General features: G+C 45.5%; 2 protein-coding genes and 2 long non-coding RNA genes across 6 annotated transcripts; 2 read left to right on the forward strand and 2 right to left on the reverse strand.

Moving 5' to 3' along the window:
* Positions 1-2,831: 2,831 nt before the first annotated feature.
* LOC120840621 (piggyBac transposable element-derived protein 3-like) lies at positions 2,832-4,883 on the reverse strand. Its single transcript, XM_040211217.1, has 3 exons — positions 4,823-4,883; positions 4,118-4,561; positions 2,832-4,033 (listed from the first exon to the last, which is right to left on the reverse strand). Exons 1-3 carry the CDS (start codon positions 4,881-4,883, stop codon positions 2,832-2,834), a joined length of 1,707 nt encoding a protein of 568 aa, XP_040067151.1.
* A 6,542-nt stretch (positions 4,884-11,425) lies between these two features.
* LOC115319489 lies at positions 11,426-16,191 on the reverse strand. Of its 3 annotated transcripts, none has more exons than XM_040211209.3 (12): positions 16,066-16,191; positions 15,797-15,982; positions 15,545-15,721; positions 15,200-15,283; positions 15,039-15,107; positions 14,467-14,535; positions 13,766-13,834; positions 13,643-13,693; positions 13,492-13,530; positions 13,213-13,415; positions 12,185-12,344; positions 11,426-12,113 (listed from the first exon to the last, which is right to left on the reverse strand). In XM_040211209.3, exons 2-12 carry the CDS (start codon positions 15,978-15,980, stop codon positions 11,998-12,000), a joined length of 1,221 nt encoding a protein of 406 aa, XP_040067143.1. In that variant the 5' UTR covers positions 15,981-15,982; positions 16,066-16,191; the 3' UTR covers positions 11,426-11,997. The 3 variants fall into 3 exon arrangements, with proteins under 3 accessions (XP_040067143.1, XP_040067142.1, XP_040067144.1); XM_040211208.3 differs by having other exon boundaries at positions 13,766-13,861; XM_040211210.3 differs by lacking the exon at positions 13,766-13,834.
* Positions 16,192-16,637: 446 nt separating this feature from the next.
* LOC120840614 lies at positions 16,638-17,782 on the forward strand. The gene is made up of 3 exons (XR_005715596.3): positions 16,638-16,806; positions 17,662-17,690; positions 17,753-17,782. It is a non-coding gene; the product is annotated as an uncharacterized LOC120840614 (long non-coding RNA).
* LOC115310605 lies at positions 17,776-19,683 on the forward strand. The gene is made up of 2 exons (XR_005715597.2): positions 17,776-17,822; positions 19,488-19,683. It is a non-coding gene; the product is annotated as an uncharacterized LOC115310605 (long non-coding RNA).
* Positions 19,684-20,589: the final 906 nt, after the last annotated feature.

Here is a 20,589-nt window from a genome sequence, read left to right on the forward strand (position 1 = left end):
GGTGCTATTCTTAATGTATGCTGCATTTGAACATCCATAACAAAGATTGTTTTCTGCATTTGTTTCTGTATAAATGAACATCAGAAGGAGTATATTATTACTCATATGGTCCTTCTTTTTTTCTATCAGATGCCAGGTGTCCGCTAATATCGTCGCCCGAGATGCAGCAACCGTGTGTTTCAACTGTTCACGTCATACAAGAAGCATGTCTATCGACATCACACTCAATTACTTAAAAAGAAGACAACCCATACCAAGGAAGTGCTTCTTCGTGAAGCGCAAAGTGCACAGGCAGCGCAAAGTGCACAGGCAGCGCAAAGTGCACAGGCAGCACAAAGTGACAGTGGTGCTCCAAGTGATGTGGATGCTGCGGAAACTGACTTCCACCGAATGGGGCTACTGGGGCTACAAGAAAGGATGGCTGAAGAAGGAGATGAACCCAACCCCGAATCAAGCGACTATGTTAAGCAATTGCCGCTTTTGATCCTTAAGTGGAAAGAGCAGAGGCGTTTTTTTAGAGTCAACCTTAAACGAAATAGCCAACGATGTAATTTTTACACAAAGGGTATTTTCGAAGATGAACGATTGCAATCTATCGACAAAGAGGCTGGCAAAGTGAATGAGCTACTGTGTGAGCTATAACTGCACCAGACTTACGAGAAGTAGGTGGAATACTTACTGGAAAACACATTTTCTATATATTGAGCCGCACACTGTAACTCTACACACTTAAAAACTTTACAGCCTTATTCGTGTAAATTGCTCGTCCTGTGGCTAAAGCCTTTATCCGTGTAAGGATGTTAGCCACCGGAGGTAAAGGAAATCGTGTAACTTGCTAACATCCTAAAAACAATATGGCGACCAGTACGGGACATGCGAGCCATATGAGTAAAAGGCGTAGCGAGCCGTTCCATGGTCGAAAGATGGAAAACACATTTGCCGCGCCATCGCACTTTGCCCGCACAGTTGTCACCGATGCCTCCACCGTGCTTCGGTACCGATGACACTTGCTATCATTAAAATGGCAAAACTCTCAGTGTTGTCAGACTACCAAGCAAATTCGCATGAGGTCTATTGTGTCTCAGTACTTCACAGGTTATAGCAACTTGCCGGGAGCTAGCCGCACGTTCGTGGAGAAGGAAGCAGCCGTTTGCGGTGACAACGAATACCCAATCGACCTTTATTCAATGATGCAGCGTCAAAGATTATAACGGAGCATTATCGTTGTGCATGCGCCTTGCCCTTGGGGCATAATGTGCCGTGTCATGCAGTGAAGCTGCGAGGGCACTTACACTTACAACAAGGTTTGTTAAACAACCCACTAATTTGATGGCCTTGATGCCTGGTTGAGCATGTTCACTTCTGTATGGTTCATACTCCACATATGTGCAGTGCCATAGATGTAAAGCATGGCAAATTTTATGACTTCGGTGCACTGAGAAAAACAGGTACTGCAGTTTGCCACATGCAATTCAAAATACCATTCCTAACCTAAAAGCATACAGAATAGCCAATAAAGAGAACTTACCAAACACTTCTGTGGTCTCTCTTGCTCCAACACGTCTGCACCTGTGCAGTCTTCGACTGCCGTCGTTTTCCGTGACTGTCTGCCATATTTCTGCCTGTAGTCGTCAACAACAGCATTACCAGTCACCTTGTGACACTCATTTCTATATTTGTTGCGCAATGAAATGGTCCACAATTCCCGTTAAGAAATAAAGATTGTTATGCTACCATTGAAATATCTATTTCCAATGCAATACCACATTGTTAAACGCACTGTGGAGCATTTTTCGGGCTTCAGGCAAATAATTGTGGGACGTAATATTTGTCCCACCTAGAAAAGAAAACAGAAAACAATTTTCGTGTATGTAATTTTTATGTATTAAAAAAAAGAAAAATGTTTAAGATCGTGGCATCTCTAAACCGCTCTAAAATCCAGGGTCATGTGCGTAGTGACGTTTCAATGAAAATCCTCTTGGGGAGCGCAAAGCTTCTATGGTAGAAGTACACAGGGAACTAACTATACACGGAAATGAATGCGAACTTTGCCATGGTGACATGCTGTAGTTTCCGTGGCAGAGAAAGAGACACACTTGTGGCTACAAAGCGGGGAATATCTTTTCGTCATTTCTCGGCAGAATTACGACCTTCCAAGAAAATACTACTTGTTTTCTTCTCGTCATACCAAGATTATCTCTCCAAAATTATCATTCTCCACTATCGTTTGACCTTCAAATTGTTGCACAGCCCTTTTATGCAGCACATAGCCACTCCCAGTTACGTCACTGAGATCTGGGTGCTGCAGCATTAAGTTGACTGCCTTGAAGTAGAACTTCTTCGAGGAATAACCAAGTCAAGAAACGAAAAAAAAAAAAGAACCAGGGTTGATATTAGTTTACAAAGATCAAAGAAAACAAAACTACCTACTTTATCAGAACTGCACAAGGAAAACATGTTTCAGAACGCCTGGAGTAAATCCCATATGGATTTATTAAATCTGGCAACCACCATTTTACGGCAATGAAATGTGACTTTCTGCAGAATATATGGCAGCTAGTTTTGCCTATTTTGGTAAATTAATATATTGTTTCCAAAGAGATCAAAACAGTGAGTATGAAAAAAAAAAAAAACACATCTTTAACCCTGTAAAGCCCACTAGCACAAGGACTTTGAAAAAAAAACACGAGAACATGTTTATCGCCTTCTAACCTCGAACAGAATATATTCATGCTGAAATCGTAATACAATAACTTCCAATTAGTAAAATATTTAGTGTATCACATATGATACAGTGGGCTCTCTTCAGGCATAAGTGCACAGCCATAGGCTCATGGCTTGTGGTACTCATAGAAGCAGTTTCTGTCCTTGTTGAGGCACAGGGTGATTTCACACTTTGCACAGATGATGGAGCTGAATCTGTTTGCGCTTGGTACACAGTTCTTGCATCGTAGCCTGTTGCTGGTGACAAGTGGTAGGTGCCCAACACCATCCTTTCGGATGTCGTTTTGCAGCTCTTTTGGCGTAACTTTCCTTTTCTTCGCTGGAGGTGATGGCAAGCACGCCGGCCGTCCCCTTGGAGCTTTCCCTGACAGCATCAAGCTTTCCGACAACATTGCAATGAATGTTCTTAGCTTCATTGGCTTTGTGTTAAGCTGCGCACATTGGCGCCTGTGGATATTCCATCCATTCACAACACAGATGTAGATGGTGTGGTAAAATATGTATAAATACCAGAGCCTAGACCTGATGGTGTACTTGTACAGGGATACGTGGTAGTTGTGCTGGTCAATACCTCCCATGAAACTGTTGTAAACAGCCACGATATCCGGCCGGGGGACATCAATGTGCACCTTGGCTTTACGGTCATACCTTTTTACATGTCCTACTGGCTCTACCGACACAAAGTTTGACACAAGTGTCACGGCTTTTCTGTCAAACCAACGAACAACAGCAAGGCGTTTCGCATTATCCATTCTATGGTCATGTGCGCATTGGCCAAGCTTTTTCAAAGTTTTTTCATCCAAAAGCTTGCAATCTCCGAGTCTGTTTTGGCGCAACGTTCCAACAAATTGGATGCCTCTTCCAGTGAGCTCTTCCACAAGATCCAAGCTGCTAAAAAAGTTGTCAGCTGCAACTTTGAAACCTTCATCGGATGGCACTTCACTGCACATGCTAAGGACAGTGTCGCCTCCAAGCCCATATCTGTATTCTTGATTGGACTGTCCCTGGTAAACTTCAAACTGGTAAAGAATGCCAGTCGTACCAGCTCGTCCCCATAGCTTGAACCCCCATGGTGTCGGCTTGTTGGGAATGTATTGTTTTAGAAAGCTCCTCCCTGTAAATGCGACCATGATTTCATCAACCGCATTAAATTCCTCTTTTTCGATGCTTGCAAGATTGCGTTGCAGTCCCAAAATCCAGGGTCGAAGCTTCCACAGCTTGTCCTTCTTCTCTTCTTCTGTAACTTCCAGGTTATTAACAACGTGGAGGCACTTCATAAGTCTCAAGAAACGGTTACGAGACATTGTATCTGCAATAGGTGAGTACCTTGTGCCCTGCTCCCAATAGGACCTGACGTTGGTTATTTTCACCAGTCCCATTTGTAGTTACATACCAATATACTGCTCAAGTTCCAAAGCAGTGGTATTGACCGAACTTCCGTACTTCTGCGTGCTGTAGAGGTTTGTGTGCTCGACTAACCTCTTTAGCATGTCGTTTGCGAGGAACTTCCTGAAGAGCGTGATAGGAGATTCCAAATCGTTCGGCTCACTGAATGTTCTTGAAAAATCTGGGTGAGGTACCTGGAGCAGATCTTTTTTCCATTTGTTTCCGGGAACGGAGGTCGATGCCATGGATGGGCCGCAGTAGTCTTCCAGCTCTTCTTCCTCGTCATTTCCGTCCTCGTGACCTGCAGTCTGAGGAAGGTCCCAATCTTCGTCTTCGGTTTCCGCACAGTCGGGGGGGTTCCGGTCTTCGTCTTCACTTTCGGAGAGATCGCTAAAGTCACTCACGTCTTCACCAGTGACGACACGCTCCAGAATGTCCCTCGCTGTGATATCTAAAAAATGCAAAGCGGAATTAGGCCTCTGTACTAAGGAGTATGACACGAATTTGAGACTAACAATACAATCATAGAGTAACTGATAAAAATATATAGCCTCAAATAGCGCCCACTGTATCAAAAACGCTACGCTCAAAATTGACGCGCTATCAGCCAGCCTATAGAGTCGAGATGTGACCAGTTATCATATCCTCTGATCCCACCACTAATGTAGAATAACGTTGATGAAGTCGTTTGGTAAGAAAGACATCCACTCACCATTTTTTGCGTAGAAAGATCTCGTCGGGATGCCAGCCCGCTCGCCGCCCGAATCAGCCATTTTTCAAAAGCGTCCTGGAGACACCAAGCGGCGCTTTTTCGAACTAGACACACGTGAAAATTCCTTTTACTGTATCAAAAGTGATACTATGGGTTTTCCATTCATCCAAATGTACACGAATCTGAGCTTTTGGGTTTCGAAATCGGCGTAGCAAATATGATACGCTGGGTGCTGTGGGGTTAACTTCACATTCTGGCTGTTCAGACATGTAGCAGACAGGGCCACGAAAACGAATGATTAAGCCTCGTACTTTATGCCATCTTTTACATCTTGCAGAAAATAGCAAGTGTGCACTGTCCGTTCAGCTTTTCTGGGTCCGATGCATATGTGAAGGAACTGCTGCTTTGGTTGCACATGCAATTTCGGTGCTAACAAAACAGGAGCAGGGTCGATTCTGGCAGGAAAAACGGAGAAATAGAGCTTCCGGTATGCCTCATAGCGGCGTGCCGACATGTCACCAAGAGTCTTGGCTTCTTCAGGGCGTTTTTCAGGCCCTGGACCAGCCAAGACTCTCGGTAAAATGTCGGCACGCTGCTTCGAGGCATTTTAGAAGCTCTATGTTCGCCTTGTTGGTACTCAGCTTATCACAAGACAGTCATGCAAGCGATAACGTTTGTCATACATTCAACTTTACCGTGCTGCTTACCTAAGGCCGTATCACCCGAGACCACAGGCCTGTTAAAGCACGGCCTATTAAGGCAAGACACTGGTTCTAAAATCGACTTTTTTGTTTATTAATGGATTATAATGCAAATCAGTGTGTATATGTGTTTTGGCTTCCTCTTTTCAAATATTCAATTAGTTCTGCAATATCTCAATTACGTTTTGAGTTACGAAGAAAATAATGAAGCCTAACTAGGTCATTTCTTACGACTCATTAAGGAACTTTCTAATACAAATTTTTTTGCATAAGTGATATGGATTTGTAGCTATAGACCTGCCATGCAAGATGATGCTATTTATATTTTTGTAAAGATAGATCATTGTATAAAACTAGTCTAATTAGGTCAAGTACACTATTTACAAAGCCTAACGAGGTCACATTATCACTAATAATAAAATTTCGGGCCCATACTGTCATACAAAAATAGCATTACCCTGCAGTTCACTTCTTTCTGAATCCAACGGTATAAGGTTTATAGAAATCCTTGAAGAATAATCTCATGAAAACAACCGTAAGGCTAGGCATGTAGACGAAAAATGCGAAGCTGAGAAAATTGCAGTTGAAGTTTTGACACTCATTGCATAAAATTGAGTAAGGGATCTCATGCAATAATGTTCAGCAATATGAAGCATAGTTCTATCTGAACAAATTGAGATGAAAAATTCTGCGATCCGTTCACAAGAACCTTTAAAAAATAATATAAAACTGAGAAATAATGTCTGCAATGTAAAATAAAGTTATAAAAGAATGAGTAGACTCTATAAGGGACAACGGGAGGAGGCACTAAGGGTTGCACGTTCCAAAAGCAGATTTTGTTTGGCCCTGAAAAGGGCCTTTGTTCATGTAGCACTCGAAAGGGGAGCCCTCTCACAGCTGTCCAGGACTGTAGTCTCCAGCTGTTCCAGTCCGGTGTTGCCTGGAGAACCTCTGTTTTGCATTGCTGCTGCTCTGGTGGGCAGCGTTGGCCTTACGCAAACGCAGATTGTCCTTCTCCATGCTGCGGCGTACGAGGCAGTCACCGGCAGCATAGCCCAGGCTCGCAGCAACGGACTCGCTCATTGCCCGCCTGCCCTGATTGTAGACGGCAACAGCTTCGGCAGCAGCCCTCTTGACGCTGTCCAGGGAGGCATTGGCGTTCTTCGAGGTTTGCGTCCAGATGACCGAATGCAGGCTCTCGCTGGCATTTTGCGTCTTGCCTTCGCTGCACCGTGCCAGCAGGTTATCATCACTGAGCCTTGCAAACACTGGCTCGAGGGCGGACCGCACACAATCTGGAAGAGGGTTCTTGTGCGCAGGTGGACACTCGCCATTTGCCAGGGCTCTGTTGAATTTGCACCACGACTCAGCTCCGTCGGGGCACTTGCTGTGGTCTGGGGCACTGTCTGTAGACGTCATGTGCAAGAGGGTGGCTTCCACTGCCCTCTTCATCCCTGGCACATCGTTACTGTTGCTCCTAAGGGCATAGCTGTAGTAGTTTTGAATCTTCTTGATTCGGTCCTGCGTCAGTCTGCCCTTTCCGCCGAGTGCTTCACCCTGGGCCTTCTTTTTCTCAAGGAGGTTACGCAACAAAGCCCCCATCCGCTTGTGCACATGATTGATGCAGTCCTTTTTCTCGACCTTGACGAAGCCGTTGACTTTTGCCTCGGTCAACGCATGAAAGGTTCGGCTATCTCCATCCGAGAGAACTGTGGTGTACCTCAGTCCGTGCTTGGCCAGGGATCTTTGAAACATGGTCAATGCAGCCTCCACTTCCATCCGACCTGAATTGCAATCTATGTTCCTCTGGCACTCAAGGGCTGCATACCAGTCGCCGTACCCCTCTTCCTCCGGCTCCGGTCCCAGGGCACACCCAAGGCAAAAGTTGGAGTACGCCACATGGTCAAGAACTAGGCCGGAATACAGCTCGACAATGCAGCCCACACCAATGTGGGAGCTGCGTCCTCTCGTCATCCAAGATCCGTCAAAGATCACGTCGATGTTGCCGACAGGGTTCAAGAAGTCTGCATACAGTCTCTTGACAACTTCTGAGCTGGCAGCTTCACTTGCGCTTGCTGACTTTTCGCAGGCTTGCACATGGGTCTTCAGGTGTCCCTGGAAGGTCTTGTGATGCAGGCCGCGGTGTGACAAGTTCATGGACGCACAGAAGTCTGCGAGGGCAGTGACTCCTTTCCCAATTGACTGAATTCCCTTCATTGCCCTCATGTTCACTTCGAAAGGAGTGATCTTCGCCGTTCCGGCAACTCTTGGTGAAGAAAACTGCTTCTTCTCGAACTCGCATGTGGCACAGACGAGCAGAAGCTTGACTGCCAAGCCATACTCTTTGTCCGTGGCCTTGCTAAGTGTCAGGGTTCCCGCACCGCAGCTTCCGCACTTCGCCTGCGCGAAGAGGTCGTTGAGAGCTTTCATGTCCACTAGAATGAACTGTGTTCCAGCGTCGCGCGTCTGGCCTCCTGTGGTGACGCCGAGAAGGCCGAATTTGCGCTGGGTCGCCGACTTTTCCGATAGCGCACGCTTGCATTCGTCCGATCGTGCGACTCGTTGCGCCTGCTCGGCCGTGGAGTAGTATGCGGTGTCGACACGAACCGCGCTCGCAAAGCTCGACAAACTGCCGCTGCTGCATGGAGTCCCGATGTCTCCGGCTGATGTTTCCGGAGGATCCAAGGCATCCGGCGGTGCCGATCGCGGTGGCGCACTTGCAGCAGACAGCTTCGGCTTCTTGTTCCACGGTCGCTTCCTCTTCCTTCCGAACGCTTGCCGCGTGCTCGATTTCAACCGAGCGTCGTCCGGCATCTCGAGAACGAACTCGAAGCGAAACAAAACAAAACACGCGCGACTTCGTAGGAAAGCGAACCAACAATGTTCAACGCAAGCGCGCAAACGGGAACTAAAACGTGCGCTCGGTAACGGAAGAAACAAAGCAGACAGGCCTAGACGGGCGGAGACGGGCCCAGGAGCAGACGACGCACCTCTCGCTAGCGCGGGAACGGAAAGGAGGAAAGGAGAAAAAGAGCGGAGGGGCGCGTTTAGGCCAATAGCAGGGGCGCTAAGCGCCGCGCGTGCTCTGACGTACGGGCACCTTGCTAGCCGGCCAATGAGCGATCGCAATTGGGGCCTTCGAAACCCGCGGAATGTGGACGTTTCCCGATGTTGTCGCGATAACGAATGGCATGGGGACGTGGGGAAAATAAGCGGCTTTCCAACAAGACCAAGATGGCCGCGATCCGACGAGCGATCGCGAAACGCGCGGGGCGCGAAGTTCCACTTGTTTTCATTGAACTCGCTGTGTTAGGGCTCTGCGGGGACATCGTAAATATCATTTTTTTCATGCTTAGACATTGAATTCGACATTGAAACTTTGCAGGCAGGTACCTTAGACTACAATTAATCCAAATATGTGAATTTTGAAAAACGTGAAATTTCGCGTTTTTTACCATTTGAAGACCCGCGTCTCCCCTTAAAGGGAAGATGGGGCACTTCTACATTTGAGAAAAAACGCTTGAATTGCGTTCATTTGACCTTCAGAATAACAGATATCACAACTATATTTCAATGCGACGCGCCGGAGAGCCATAAGAGCAATTTGAAAATAGGGCTGAAGCCCCGCCTCCCTAGCCTTGGCAAGCCAAAAGATCCGTCGATGACGTCACGGACAGCGACTGTCTTTCGCGTTTTTCTCGCGTTTAACAATGCTTGCGCGGCAAATGGTTTTGGTATTCGGGTTCACGAGGTAAGAATACACTAGAATTCACTTCTAACTCATTTTTTTCAAGAAGCTCCGTAGCTTCCCTTTAAGGTGAGGCACTTGCCTTCTCACTTTTTTAAGAGAGATGTAAGCTAGGCTCTGTTTTACATGCTCAATTTCATCATTGCTTGATAGAGGACAATGACGACCTTGTTTGCTACAGTTGAACCCATGGGTTCTTTTTTCATGAGCACTTCATGCAGCGCTCCAAAGCTTTGCAAAGTAAATGACTGCCCATCAACATCAGTCAAGGCGGACCTGCACATTTCTTAACGAGAGAAAGGTAACATAGCTGATTTTCAGCCTTGTTACTAAAATATGCAAAGGAATACAGGCTGTATACATTAACAGCACATTATGCATAGTAAAACTTGAGTCCCGTGTTCTTACATTTCAAGGCCGGAGATGGTGCCAATATCATCACCTCGAGAAGACGATGCTTGGCACTGACCCTCACTTACTGGCTTCACCTCCTATAATAGAACAACGAAGACAAAATAACTTAGCTGACTGCAAAGGGTATGCAAGCACTCGGATTATTAGAGTAAATACTATGAAGTCCAAGCTTATCAACAAAAAGGTGATGACACCAAACTTGTTTTCTGATACTGATTAGTAGCTTGTCTTTCATTGAACTTGAAATAAGTTAAGAAAAAGAATCCACATAACTATGGTACAGAATATCAGCGACAATCAGTGCTTCAGATAATGTAAAAATAGAAATAAAAGGAAGCACTTTTTCAAGAATTCGTGTGTGATGCTGTTAAAATGAAATACAAAGAGGGGACCATGGTTCAACTATGCAGGAAACACATCCTCCAACACACCCTCTTTCACGTTCTTGATACTTGCAGTTGGACAGAATATCAATTAATTGCCTTAGGACATGCTGCAGAGCTTTTCATGTAAGCTGGCTCCAGATAAAAAAAAAATTCTTTCCTACATTAAATGTGTTTTCAGGATATAGAAATGTTCATAAAAGTTTTACAACATCGTTTTTCAAATTTCGAGTTTTGGCAACTATGTAAGTACTCAAAATATTTCATACAGCAACCATCACGGGATTTGCTGCAGCTTCTGGCTGGAGGACACGTATAGATAACATGTGTGGAATAAAATCCTCATCAGACAAATCCAAATAATCATTGAAGTCCTTGTCCAGTACCTGCACAAAAGGAATATGCACTCAAGTTTTAAGAGGCTGTGATGATGTGGGGGAAGCAACAATGAAAAACTACTCACGTGAAAACTAAACTGAGAGTTGGACTGAGCAAAAGACGAGGAAGAAGACTCAGTGGACGTGGTGAAGATGGGAATAACTAGAAGACAAAGAAGTTCAAGGCAACAGATGGATATACTGAAAATACGTAGACGACGAAGGGAAGATAACAGACACACACTCGTCACACGCGAGAGAAGGGCGGGCACGACACGGAACCCGGCTCGACAGCGGTGGTCCCGGCAGCGGAGGAAGAGCCCGGACAGACGAGTCCAGGCCCGTCGGGCTTTCACCGAAGCTTGCTGAGAAACCTCCGCCTGTGCCTAGGGAGCCTGCCGAGCATTTCCAGGACAAGACAAACACCATGCCAATGCCGACGTGCAACGCAGTGCCGTAGGCGGATTCGTCGAACTGGACTTTGTATATATATCCACACGGTTTTTTTTTTTTTTAACTTCTTGCTCATACGGTTGTAAATAATATCTACCTTCTTATATTCACCGCTCTTGAATTCCGAGTCCCTTTAATTATTCTTTTCCATCACAGCGGCACATGGTTTGGTCAACAATGAAAGCACTTTTAACACAACCCAAGCAACCACGTATGTCCGTCGGACGTCCGAACAAGAGCCGAATATCCATTGCCAGGGAAGGACGTCCGTCGGACGTACACTGGACATCCGTTTCCGTACGTCCAAATTCGGACTAATAGTGGACGTCCTGTGGATATACAGAAATGGATGTCCGAGGGCTGTCCATTTGTGGATGTTCGAACATATCCCAATAGGTATTGGGAAACCATTCAAAAACAGTTACTTAAAAGTGGTCCCATTCTGCACTAAACGATTATCATAACAGAACCTTTTTGTGCAGAGGATATACCTTTCCCTAATGAAGATAGGTTTGAGGCCCCCCCCCCCCCCAAGATTCTTTGACAGATTTGATGGCCCCTTCAAGATTTCCTGAGGTCTTAAGAGGTCCCATCACAGTATTTCCTGAAGTTCCATAGGGGCCCATCACAATTTTCTGCAAAGTCTGATGGGCCCTCTAGGATTTGCTAAGGGTTTGAGGGGCGCAATAGATGCTTTCTGGGGTCTCCAAGATCATTCAATAGGTATGACGGGGAAAAAAAGAGGTGGACACATCGGTAATTCGTTTTTTTTTTCAAGTGTTGTCCGAAGGTCCATTAATAGAGGCCTAGAACCTTAGAATTGTAAGCTCCTTTCAAGCTGATACTGTGTGCGGTAAAAAGAAAAACAGTATTGTATGTTCTCGACTACAAGTAATCAAATGAATTGTGATGCATGTGTACTACTTTTTAAAGTAATTTTGCAATCATTTGATTACATTTTACGTAGTGATGTCGCAGTGCCAGTTGGCCTTATGTTTCGTAAGCTAGAAGGAAACAAGGATGTTAGACAGCAAAATAGTTTTTTATTTGCAATCAGAACCAGGGCAGAGGCACCTTTCTCACACTTGAAGGTAGATGCCTACTCTCCCTTAGAAGTGGTGCACCTCTCCTTTGCGCGGCGAAGCCACTCCTTGACTTCCGTTTCCACCTCTTTTTTCGTAGACTCTTTGCAGTGCTTTGTCCGCTTTATAGCAGCTGAAAGCAATAGATGACCCTTATAGTACAACTTAAAAAGGCAGGGAATTGCGTTGCAAACTTCTACTTACCAAAGATCAATTTGTACAGCTTAAGGCTACGGAAAACCTTCTTCCCTTTGCGCCCATCCATGCTGAACTTGGCTGCAGCTTCGTCACTAATCAGGTGTGCAAGCATAGACCTTACAGTTGTTTTGATAGACAGGTCCCCAAGGGAGGTCAGCTCCACAACCTGGAAGGAACGTACAGAGCACGACACAGTTAATACGAACAAGACATAGCCAGTTTTCGCTGTTTTACTCTGACCAGTGAAACGCTATCCCCAAAGCTACTTATATCATGGAAAGGGTTCATCTTGGGGCAATAACCTTGGTTATAAGAAAATGCAATCCTCAATTCACTGTCCATGCAAAATGCCAATGCCGTGTTTGAGCACATAAAACGTGGGGCTGGTGCCTGGGGAACGTAAGACATGACATAAGGAGCATTACGATACCCAGAAAGCAAGTATAGCCAAAAATGTTTGGCATTCAAGGTTAGCTGGATAGAAAGAACCTGAGCATGAATGGGTTTACAGCTTGTATTAACTGGGCTAGGCTTTACAATTAGCCAATTCACACCCCCTCTTTATCTCCGAGGCCAGTATGAGTGAACTGGTGATACCTTGAGAAAGATTGAATGAATGTGAGGGCCCAAATTTTATTTTATTTGGGCAGTTGTTTACACCTCCTAGTCATTGTTCTATCTCATTAGTCATTTCCCATGCTCTAAGATCTGGAACTGTGGGACAGAGTTGCCATTTGAAGAAATACGGAAGTAGTCAGAGCTTGCTCTACACTCATGAAATAATGCTAAAGTATAGCACCATTACAAACACCTTTGTTGCTTACCAGAGAACAGGCAGTCTCACCCCTTCGATGCATCTTGATTTAAAATCACAGCTTGCTCCTAGCTTATTTGTTATCTGCATGTCTTAACCTTAGCTGCACACTAGGGATAAGACATAACAGCAAAGCCTAGAGAATGCAAACACCAATACTTGCCTCAGTAAGTGACAAAAACTAGAGTATGGGCAGGCATTGATAACAGCAATTGCTTACCAAAGCCTCACTCGTGGCATCTGTAAGAGCGCCATCAAACACCTCAATTGCTTCAGGAGTGTCGAGGGGATCAACGAGGATGGGCTGGCTGGGCTCTACAACGAAACTCTCACGCGCTCGTAGCAATGTCGAAATCATGTCCATTATCTCCGTCTGCTGGCTCCTCATGACGCTCATCCCATTCAGCACCCGTCGCTGAAACTCTGCATGCAAAGAAAAGGCTTGAAATAAATATTGGCAAATAAAATTAGTGCAGGCAGGAGACAACATCCTACTTACCAGCAGCACTCAAGATCCTAGCAGTGGCCCGCAGATCAGCTAAAAAGAAAAAAAAAGATGGCAAAAAGTCAAGAGCTTAGCCATTTCAAAACTATTCAAAGTTGTGCAACCATGCTGTGAAAGAAAAACAATTGAAATCAAATTAGCTTACCGCAGGTCGAAGCACTGGTGCTAGGCGTCATGTGTTGCATAGCCTGCAGTGCTGAAAAAATTTAATGAAGGACACACAAAATATCTTAATACGCAGCTGCAACACAATTCTGCAGTAAAGTACCTTGATCTAATCGACTGGGAGCCGACATCCTTGTCAATGTTTGAGATGCGGTTGAAAAACCACTGGCATCTACGAAGATAAAGACAACTGCAGGCGCTAGATGCAATAAGGGTACAAGGTGACTTGGATTGCTTCTCATATTTATTTATGTTATTTATTTATTTGGTACTTCTGAACTGCCCTTCAAGAGCCCGTGGGCCTACAGGAGGGTGCACCATGCATACATGCAAGAGCTCAAATGACACAGAATACAAAATTAAAAAACATGCCTAAAAAAGTAGGAAAAAAATTTACATATGTAATATCAACAGAATGTGACCTCCGACAGTGGAAAACATACAGCGCAGAAACCTGTTGCCCCCATATCTGTTGTTTAAAAAACAGAAAGGAAAACATACAATCAATGTATACCTTGAGCAGGGCTCGCACGCTAAAACTTCCAGGCAAAAAAATATCCACCTCTGGAGAGTTCACTTTATTTAATATGCTAAAAGCCTACCGAAAAGTTTCCAGATGTGAAAAAGTTACTTTGTTTTTGGCGGTATGGTGCTCCATACATTTGCTTGCTCAAATTTGATTAAATATAAAACTTCACCCAGAAAGATATGAAAGAGATGGCGATTGTTTTTGCAAGCTTTGCATTTGAATTTGCACTGCTAGTGTGCGTAGCTCTTTATTTGTAAAACGATCATGCAATGTACCTTTATTTCGTGAACTGGGAGCCGGTGTCCTTGTTGACGTTTTAGGTGTCTGGAACGAACCACAGGCACCTGCGAAGATAAAGACAATTGAAGGGGCTACATGCAAGAAGGGTACATGGTGACATGGATTTTTCTCATATTTAGGTTCCTAGATGTGAAGAAAGCCACCTTGTTTTTGGTGGCATGGTGCTCCATATATTTGCTTGCCCAAATTTGATTAAATATAAAACTTCAGCGCTCACACGGAAATGAAATTAAAGTTAATTGGTTCTGCAAGCTTTGCACCTCAACTTGCAGCAATATGTGCATAGCCCCTCATTTGTAAAATGGCCATACATTATAGGTTGTTCGCACATAACGTCAATTTGGCATTTTGTTGTTAGCTTGTTTTTTCACACAAATTTACTACATTGAAGGATTACATCGTAACCGGTTGAGATGATGTCAGCGGTGCTCTACGCATTTGAGGGGGCGTGTCAATCCTTGGAATGCTCGAGTTTGGCACACGCCAGACAGCTCACAACAACAAAATGGTGGACGAAATTACATCAGTGAAAACACCCTATGGCTACCTTTATCTTGTGGACTGGGAGCCAGCGTGTTTATCGAAGTGCTAGACGACTGGGACGAACCACTAGCACCTGTTTGGAGATGTCTGATTAAGTTGGGAATTGGTAACATTAGAATACAAAAAGCGAAAAACAATATAAGTGGTATTCAGGAGAAACTGTACCTCGCATTAGTGCAGCTTGCGACATTTCACTGTGTATTGATCTTGCCGGGCTCGCACTCTGTGATTCCAGTCTCTGGCTACTGGCTGTGAAAAGCGACCAGAAAACCTCAAATTGTAAGATGAAAAAAGTACAAATTGATCTCCCAAAATATAAAAAATGCAGTTGTGCCCCAACCCCCTATATAAGCACATTGTTTACGTAAAACGACAGATCAAGTACGTCTGACGACACACCCTAGACTTATCAAGTGCCAGGTTCGAATTCTAAGCTAAAGGTTAAGAAACAGTTGCAACGGTCAACAAGGCTGTCAGCTGCAGAACAAAATAAAAATCAAATAGCGTTACGCGAGTTCTGCCGTGCGCAGAGCGGCATCGGGGCTTCCGGGAATTCATCCGAGCTTGAGTCGGACTCGCTCCAGCGTGTGGGGCGAAATCTCCTACGCTTTGGGCGTATCTCCTCGTCCGAGAGATCAGATGTGAACCGCGACCGCTCCAACTTAGATCGCCCTTCTTCGTAGGAATCTGTAGTTACATAAGAAAAAAATACTTACAATTAATGAACACTGCTGCATGCATGAAGAGATGCAATATACTCACTGAATAGTCCTTTCACAGTCACCTCGAACTCAGAAAACCCTGGTCCTGGTGGCCCCCCCTTTCGCACTAGCTTGACAGCCTTATCGGTGGACACCTTCGGCCATAAACAGTTGTTTCCCGTGACCCACGTGTAAGGCACGATCTCCACCTCTTGGGTTAGCCTAAATTCCACAATTGCATACATCCCTGGAAATGAACAGAAAAACTGATGTGAGAAAGTCATCAACACTAACCGGATCTAAAAATTTATGCAAAAGCTAAACATTTACCTTGAGCTGCTGAAATGGCGGCGGTTTCACGGTACCGTCGCTTTCACCGACAGTAAAACGTAAAACCCGGTCGTGGTAACACCAGAGTCCAAACCACGCGCTCCTAGAGCCGACAATGCACAAATATCGATGGATTTCGTTGGCTATGGATTTTAACGGATATGTGACACTAGCGGCACCTAGAAAAGTTGAAAACTACATGACGTCGGGGTTAAACATCAATAAATAAATAAATTGGTAGCGTTTGTTTTATTCCTACATTAGTTTGGTGACTTATCAATTTAAACAAATCTCCACAGACAAATTATAACAGCACAGTCGTACCGTCGGTGTCATCCTTGGTGTTATCCTACGTTGATTTCATGAATTGCAGTTTACACCAACACGCTCGGCAACAAGCAGTAAAATAATTATGCCTAATTTTTAACAACAAACAAGAAAAGTAGCGAGAAGTATATTCTTATTGAATCATATACCGACTAACCACTGATCGGTATAGCCAGCTTCGCGACCTCACCTGTCTCGGCTGGCAACCCGATTTTCGAGTTTTGTTCTTTTTCTTTGCTTCTTCCGTGTCCACGTTGTTGCTGTCGCGTGTCAACGGTTATACAACGGTGTTACTAAAATATTTTTATTTCTGTTTTAAGTAGTATGGTGCGTGTGTGGCAGTACTCACGTTGGACAATGTTCCAGAAGAACTTTTCGTCTAGTTGAACTATCTGCTTGAGTTGTCCATTTCGGGTTAGTACTTGCTTTCCATACCACGTCCTTTTTTTCCATCCCCCTCTCTTTTTGTGTTACTCGAAATTCATTCCGTTCGTGTTTTCGTAAGTAGCGTCCTAAAGGACTAGTACAGATGTTGGCTAGCGTTTCACAACTTTCGTTCACCTATAGTTGAACGGCCTACTTGTTTCTATTTTTGGGAAAGTTAGTTTAGTCTCATTCTGAACCGCTTCGTTATTTCGCGCATATCATCCGTACCACGCTTTGTTTTTTGGAAGTGTCTAGAGTTCCGTCCAGACGGAACGATAGTCGCCACTAAAGTTCCGTCCATGTTGGGTCTCGTATAAAAGAAATGGTGAAAGATAGTTTCTGAAGTGGTGGTGTAGTGTAGTGGAAAGGTGTCTGCTTTACACGCAGCGGGCCCGGGTTCGAACCGCAGTGTGGGGTTACTTTTTTTTTTTTTTCTCTCAATTTTTTTGTTGGTATTTACATTTCTTTTTTACAATTATCACTGAAACATATTAACCCATGTTGTCGACGAAACTTTGCTTCCTTTCCGGAAGTGCAAGGGGGCATAGCGGGTTTGGGTTGCTGTCTGGACTCCGCGAAGCGGCGTGTACGGAGGGCTAAGTGGTTTAATAGGTTTGTAATTAGCAGCCGCATACTGTCGCCGCGAAGCGGCGTGAACGCAGGCGGGGGGGTGTGTTAACGAGCTCCCCAGTGATACACGCGAAGTCCGAAAAGAGTGACCCAAATGGCACGAGCTCTCCGCGTTCCAGACGGAACTCTAGTGGCGACTATCGTTCCGTCTGGACGGAACGCTAGCCACACCGTTGTTTTTTCCGTCTTCGCCCGTTCCTGTCTGGCTGGAAGCACATCCAGTCTGCGACTGTGAGCTACAGGTACGTTGACGGTGTACGTGAAAATTGCACGCACTCATGCCTTTGTCAACTTGTTTTCTTAGGTCTGCACGGTGGAGAGGGGCTTCCCCACGCCTGGGTCAAGCACATCCAGTCTGCCGCTGTGAGCTACAGGTACGTTGACAGTGTACGTGACAATTGCCCTCACTTATGCCTTTGTCAACACAGGGGTTTCCCCACGCCTGGGTCAAGCACATCCAGTCTGCCGCTGTGAGCTACAGGTACGTTGAAGGTGTACGTGAAAATTGCCCTCACTTATGCCTTTGTCAACTTGTTTTCTTAAGTCTGCACGGTGGAGAGGGGCTTCCCCACGCCTGGGTCAAGCACATCCAGTCTGCCGCTGTGAGCTACAGGTACGTTGACGGTGTACGTGAAAATTGCCCTCACTTATGCCTTTCTCAACTTGTTTTCTTAGGGCTGCGCGGTGGAGAGGGGTTTCCCCACACCTGGGTCAAGCACATCCAGTCTGCCGCTGTGAGCTACAGGTACGTTGACGGTGTACGTGAAAATTGCCCTCACTTATGCCTTTGTCAACTTGTTTTCTTAGGTCTGCACGGTGGAGAGGGGCTTCCCCACGCCTGGGTCAAGCACATCCAGTCTGCCGCTGTGAGCTACAGGTACCTTGACGGTGTATGTGATAATTGCCCTCACTTATGCCTTTGTCAACTTGTTTTCTTAGGGCTGCACGGTGGAGAGGGGTTTCCCCACACCTGGGTCAAGCACATCCAGTCTGCCGCTGTGAGCTACAGGTACGTTGACAGTGTATGTGATAATTGCCCTCACTTATGCCTTTGTCAACTTGTTTTCTTAGGTCTGCACGGTGGAGAGGGGCTTCCCCACGCCTGGGTCAAGCACATCCAGTCTGCCGCTGTGAGCTACAGGTACGTTGACGGTGTATGTGATAATTGCCCTCACTTATGCCTTTGTCAACTTGTTTTCTTAGGGCTGCACGGTGGAGAGGGGTTTCCCCACACCTGGGTCAAGCACATCCAGTCTGCCGCTGTGAGCTACAGGTACGTTGACAGTGTATGTGATAATTGCCCTCACTTATGCCTTTGTCAACTTGTTTTCTTACGGCTGCATGGTGCAGAGGGACCTCCCCATGCCTGGATTTTGCACCATATGTTCATAACACACTTAAACTTCCCTTTAGATGACAGGGAATAGCTTTTCCCCGTCATCTACAGGTAGGTTTCAGTGTGTTGTGAATATGCACTCATACCTTCGTCAATTTGTTTGCTTGGCGGGGGAGAGGGGGAGCCGTAGCGGCCTCCCTCCACCGAGGACTAGCACTTCGTCACTCGTCCGGTTAATTTGCGATAGTTACCGGCACTGGTATCTTAAGCTTTTCTCGCTAGGCATGAGATTGCTTTTCCACGACACAGCCAATCTGGTAGATAACATAGGCTAAAAATACTGAAAAAGTCTCTAGGCACAAGTGCCATTCATATAGTCCAATTAATATAATTAAAGCATATCCCAGTTGAAAATTCCCATTAAGTTCCAATTGGAATTTTCTTATTGGTACCAATTGGTGACTTATTGGTACCAATTGGGTTTTTGGACAACCAATTGGTCACTGCCAATGGGAACCAACGGGAACCATTGGGAACCCATTCAGGTTCCAACTGGAAAAATAATTCCAATTGGTGAGACCCATTGGCCAGTGCGGTTCCAGCTGGAACCCACTAAAACCAATTGGTTCCAGTTAAAACCAGTTGGAATTCCAATTGGATTTAATGGGAATTTTCAGCTGGGATTTCTTTCATTTGTTTACAGACGGACACTCCCTCCAAGGTCTGACTAGGACATGGGTCAGACAACAGCAAGACAGCTGCTAAATATATGGCAGAAGAGCTTTCCAGGGCAGAAAGGTATTGCACAGTTGACAAAAAGGGCGACTGTCGAGGAGTGGAGCCACCAGAAGATCTGGAGAAAATGCATACTATTAAAATTATCATCTTATTTCAATATAGATTTGGCTCATGGTCTTTCATTGGCACAGCATGCGGGCTAGGGTACGACATTTTGAACATTCATAGCTGTCCAAGTAAAGGGTAAAGCATAAAGCGCCGTTCACACTCTTGCGACCGAGAGACCAGACCGGTTTTTAAGCCTTTTGCGACTTCTTAGGACCGGATGCGCTGCAGCGGAGCTGGTCCTAAGAGATCGCAAGAGGCTTAAAAACCGGTGTGGTCTCTCTCGGTTTTACTCGGTCGCAAGAGTGTGAACGGGCCTTTAGACGTAATGCCCTAATCCCTAGGGATTTTGAGGCGCGATATTCAAAGTATGTCCGCTGAGGATCCCTGTTCGGATGTCCTCCGGATGTACAAAACTCTTACCTTTGTACGTCCGTCGGACGTCCACGGGACGTCCTTCGGATTTTCGCGGATGGCCCTCGGATGTACGATATATCCGAAAAGGATATCCATCGGATGTCCGATGGATGTCCAGTGGTTGCTTGGGAAGCCACACATAAGCGCAAAGAATGGCACTAAAAATGCTGGACAAGGCTCTACCGATCAAAAAGATCAGAAAACCATAAGCCTAAACCAATGCTACATCCAAATTTTTTTTTTTTTTTTGGGAGGGGGGGGCAAAATGCATCTGCATGTTATTCCCGTCTCCAGCTCGTTGCTCGCCCTCCCGCATAAGTTTCCCCCTTGGCTATATATGCGACTGAGCCTAGGAGCCTAGCTATATTTACCAATTATTAAACTCAAGATTGCTCTAATTGATTAGGGTGTCTCAAAATAGATTTCTGGCGCTTCTATATATTTAATTACAGCTCACAACACGCGAGAGAAGGGCGGGCACGGCACAGAACCCGGCTCGACAGCGGTGGTCCCGGCAGCCGAGGAAAAGCCCGGACAGACGAGTC

This window comes from Ixodes scapularis, unplaced genomic scaffold (genome assembly GCF_016920785.2).
Source record: "Ixodes scapularis isolate PalLabHiFi unplaced genomic scaffold, ASM1692078v2 PGA_scaffold1__304_contigs__length_218370807, whole genome shotgun sequence".
Classification (NCBI taxonomy): Eukaryota; Metazoa; Arthropoda; class Arachnida; order Ixodida; family Ixodidae; genus Ixodes; species Ixodes scapularis.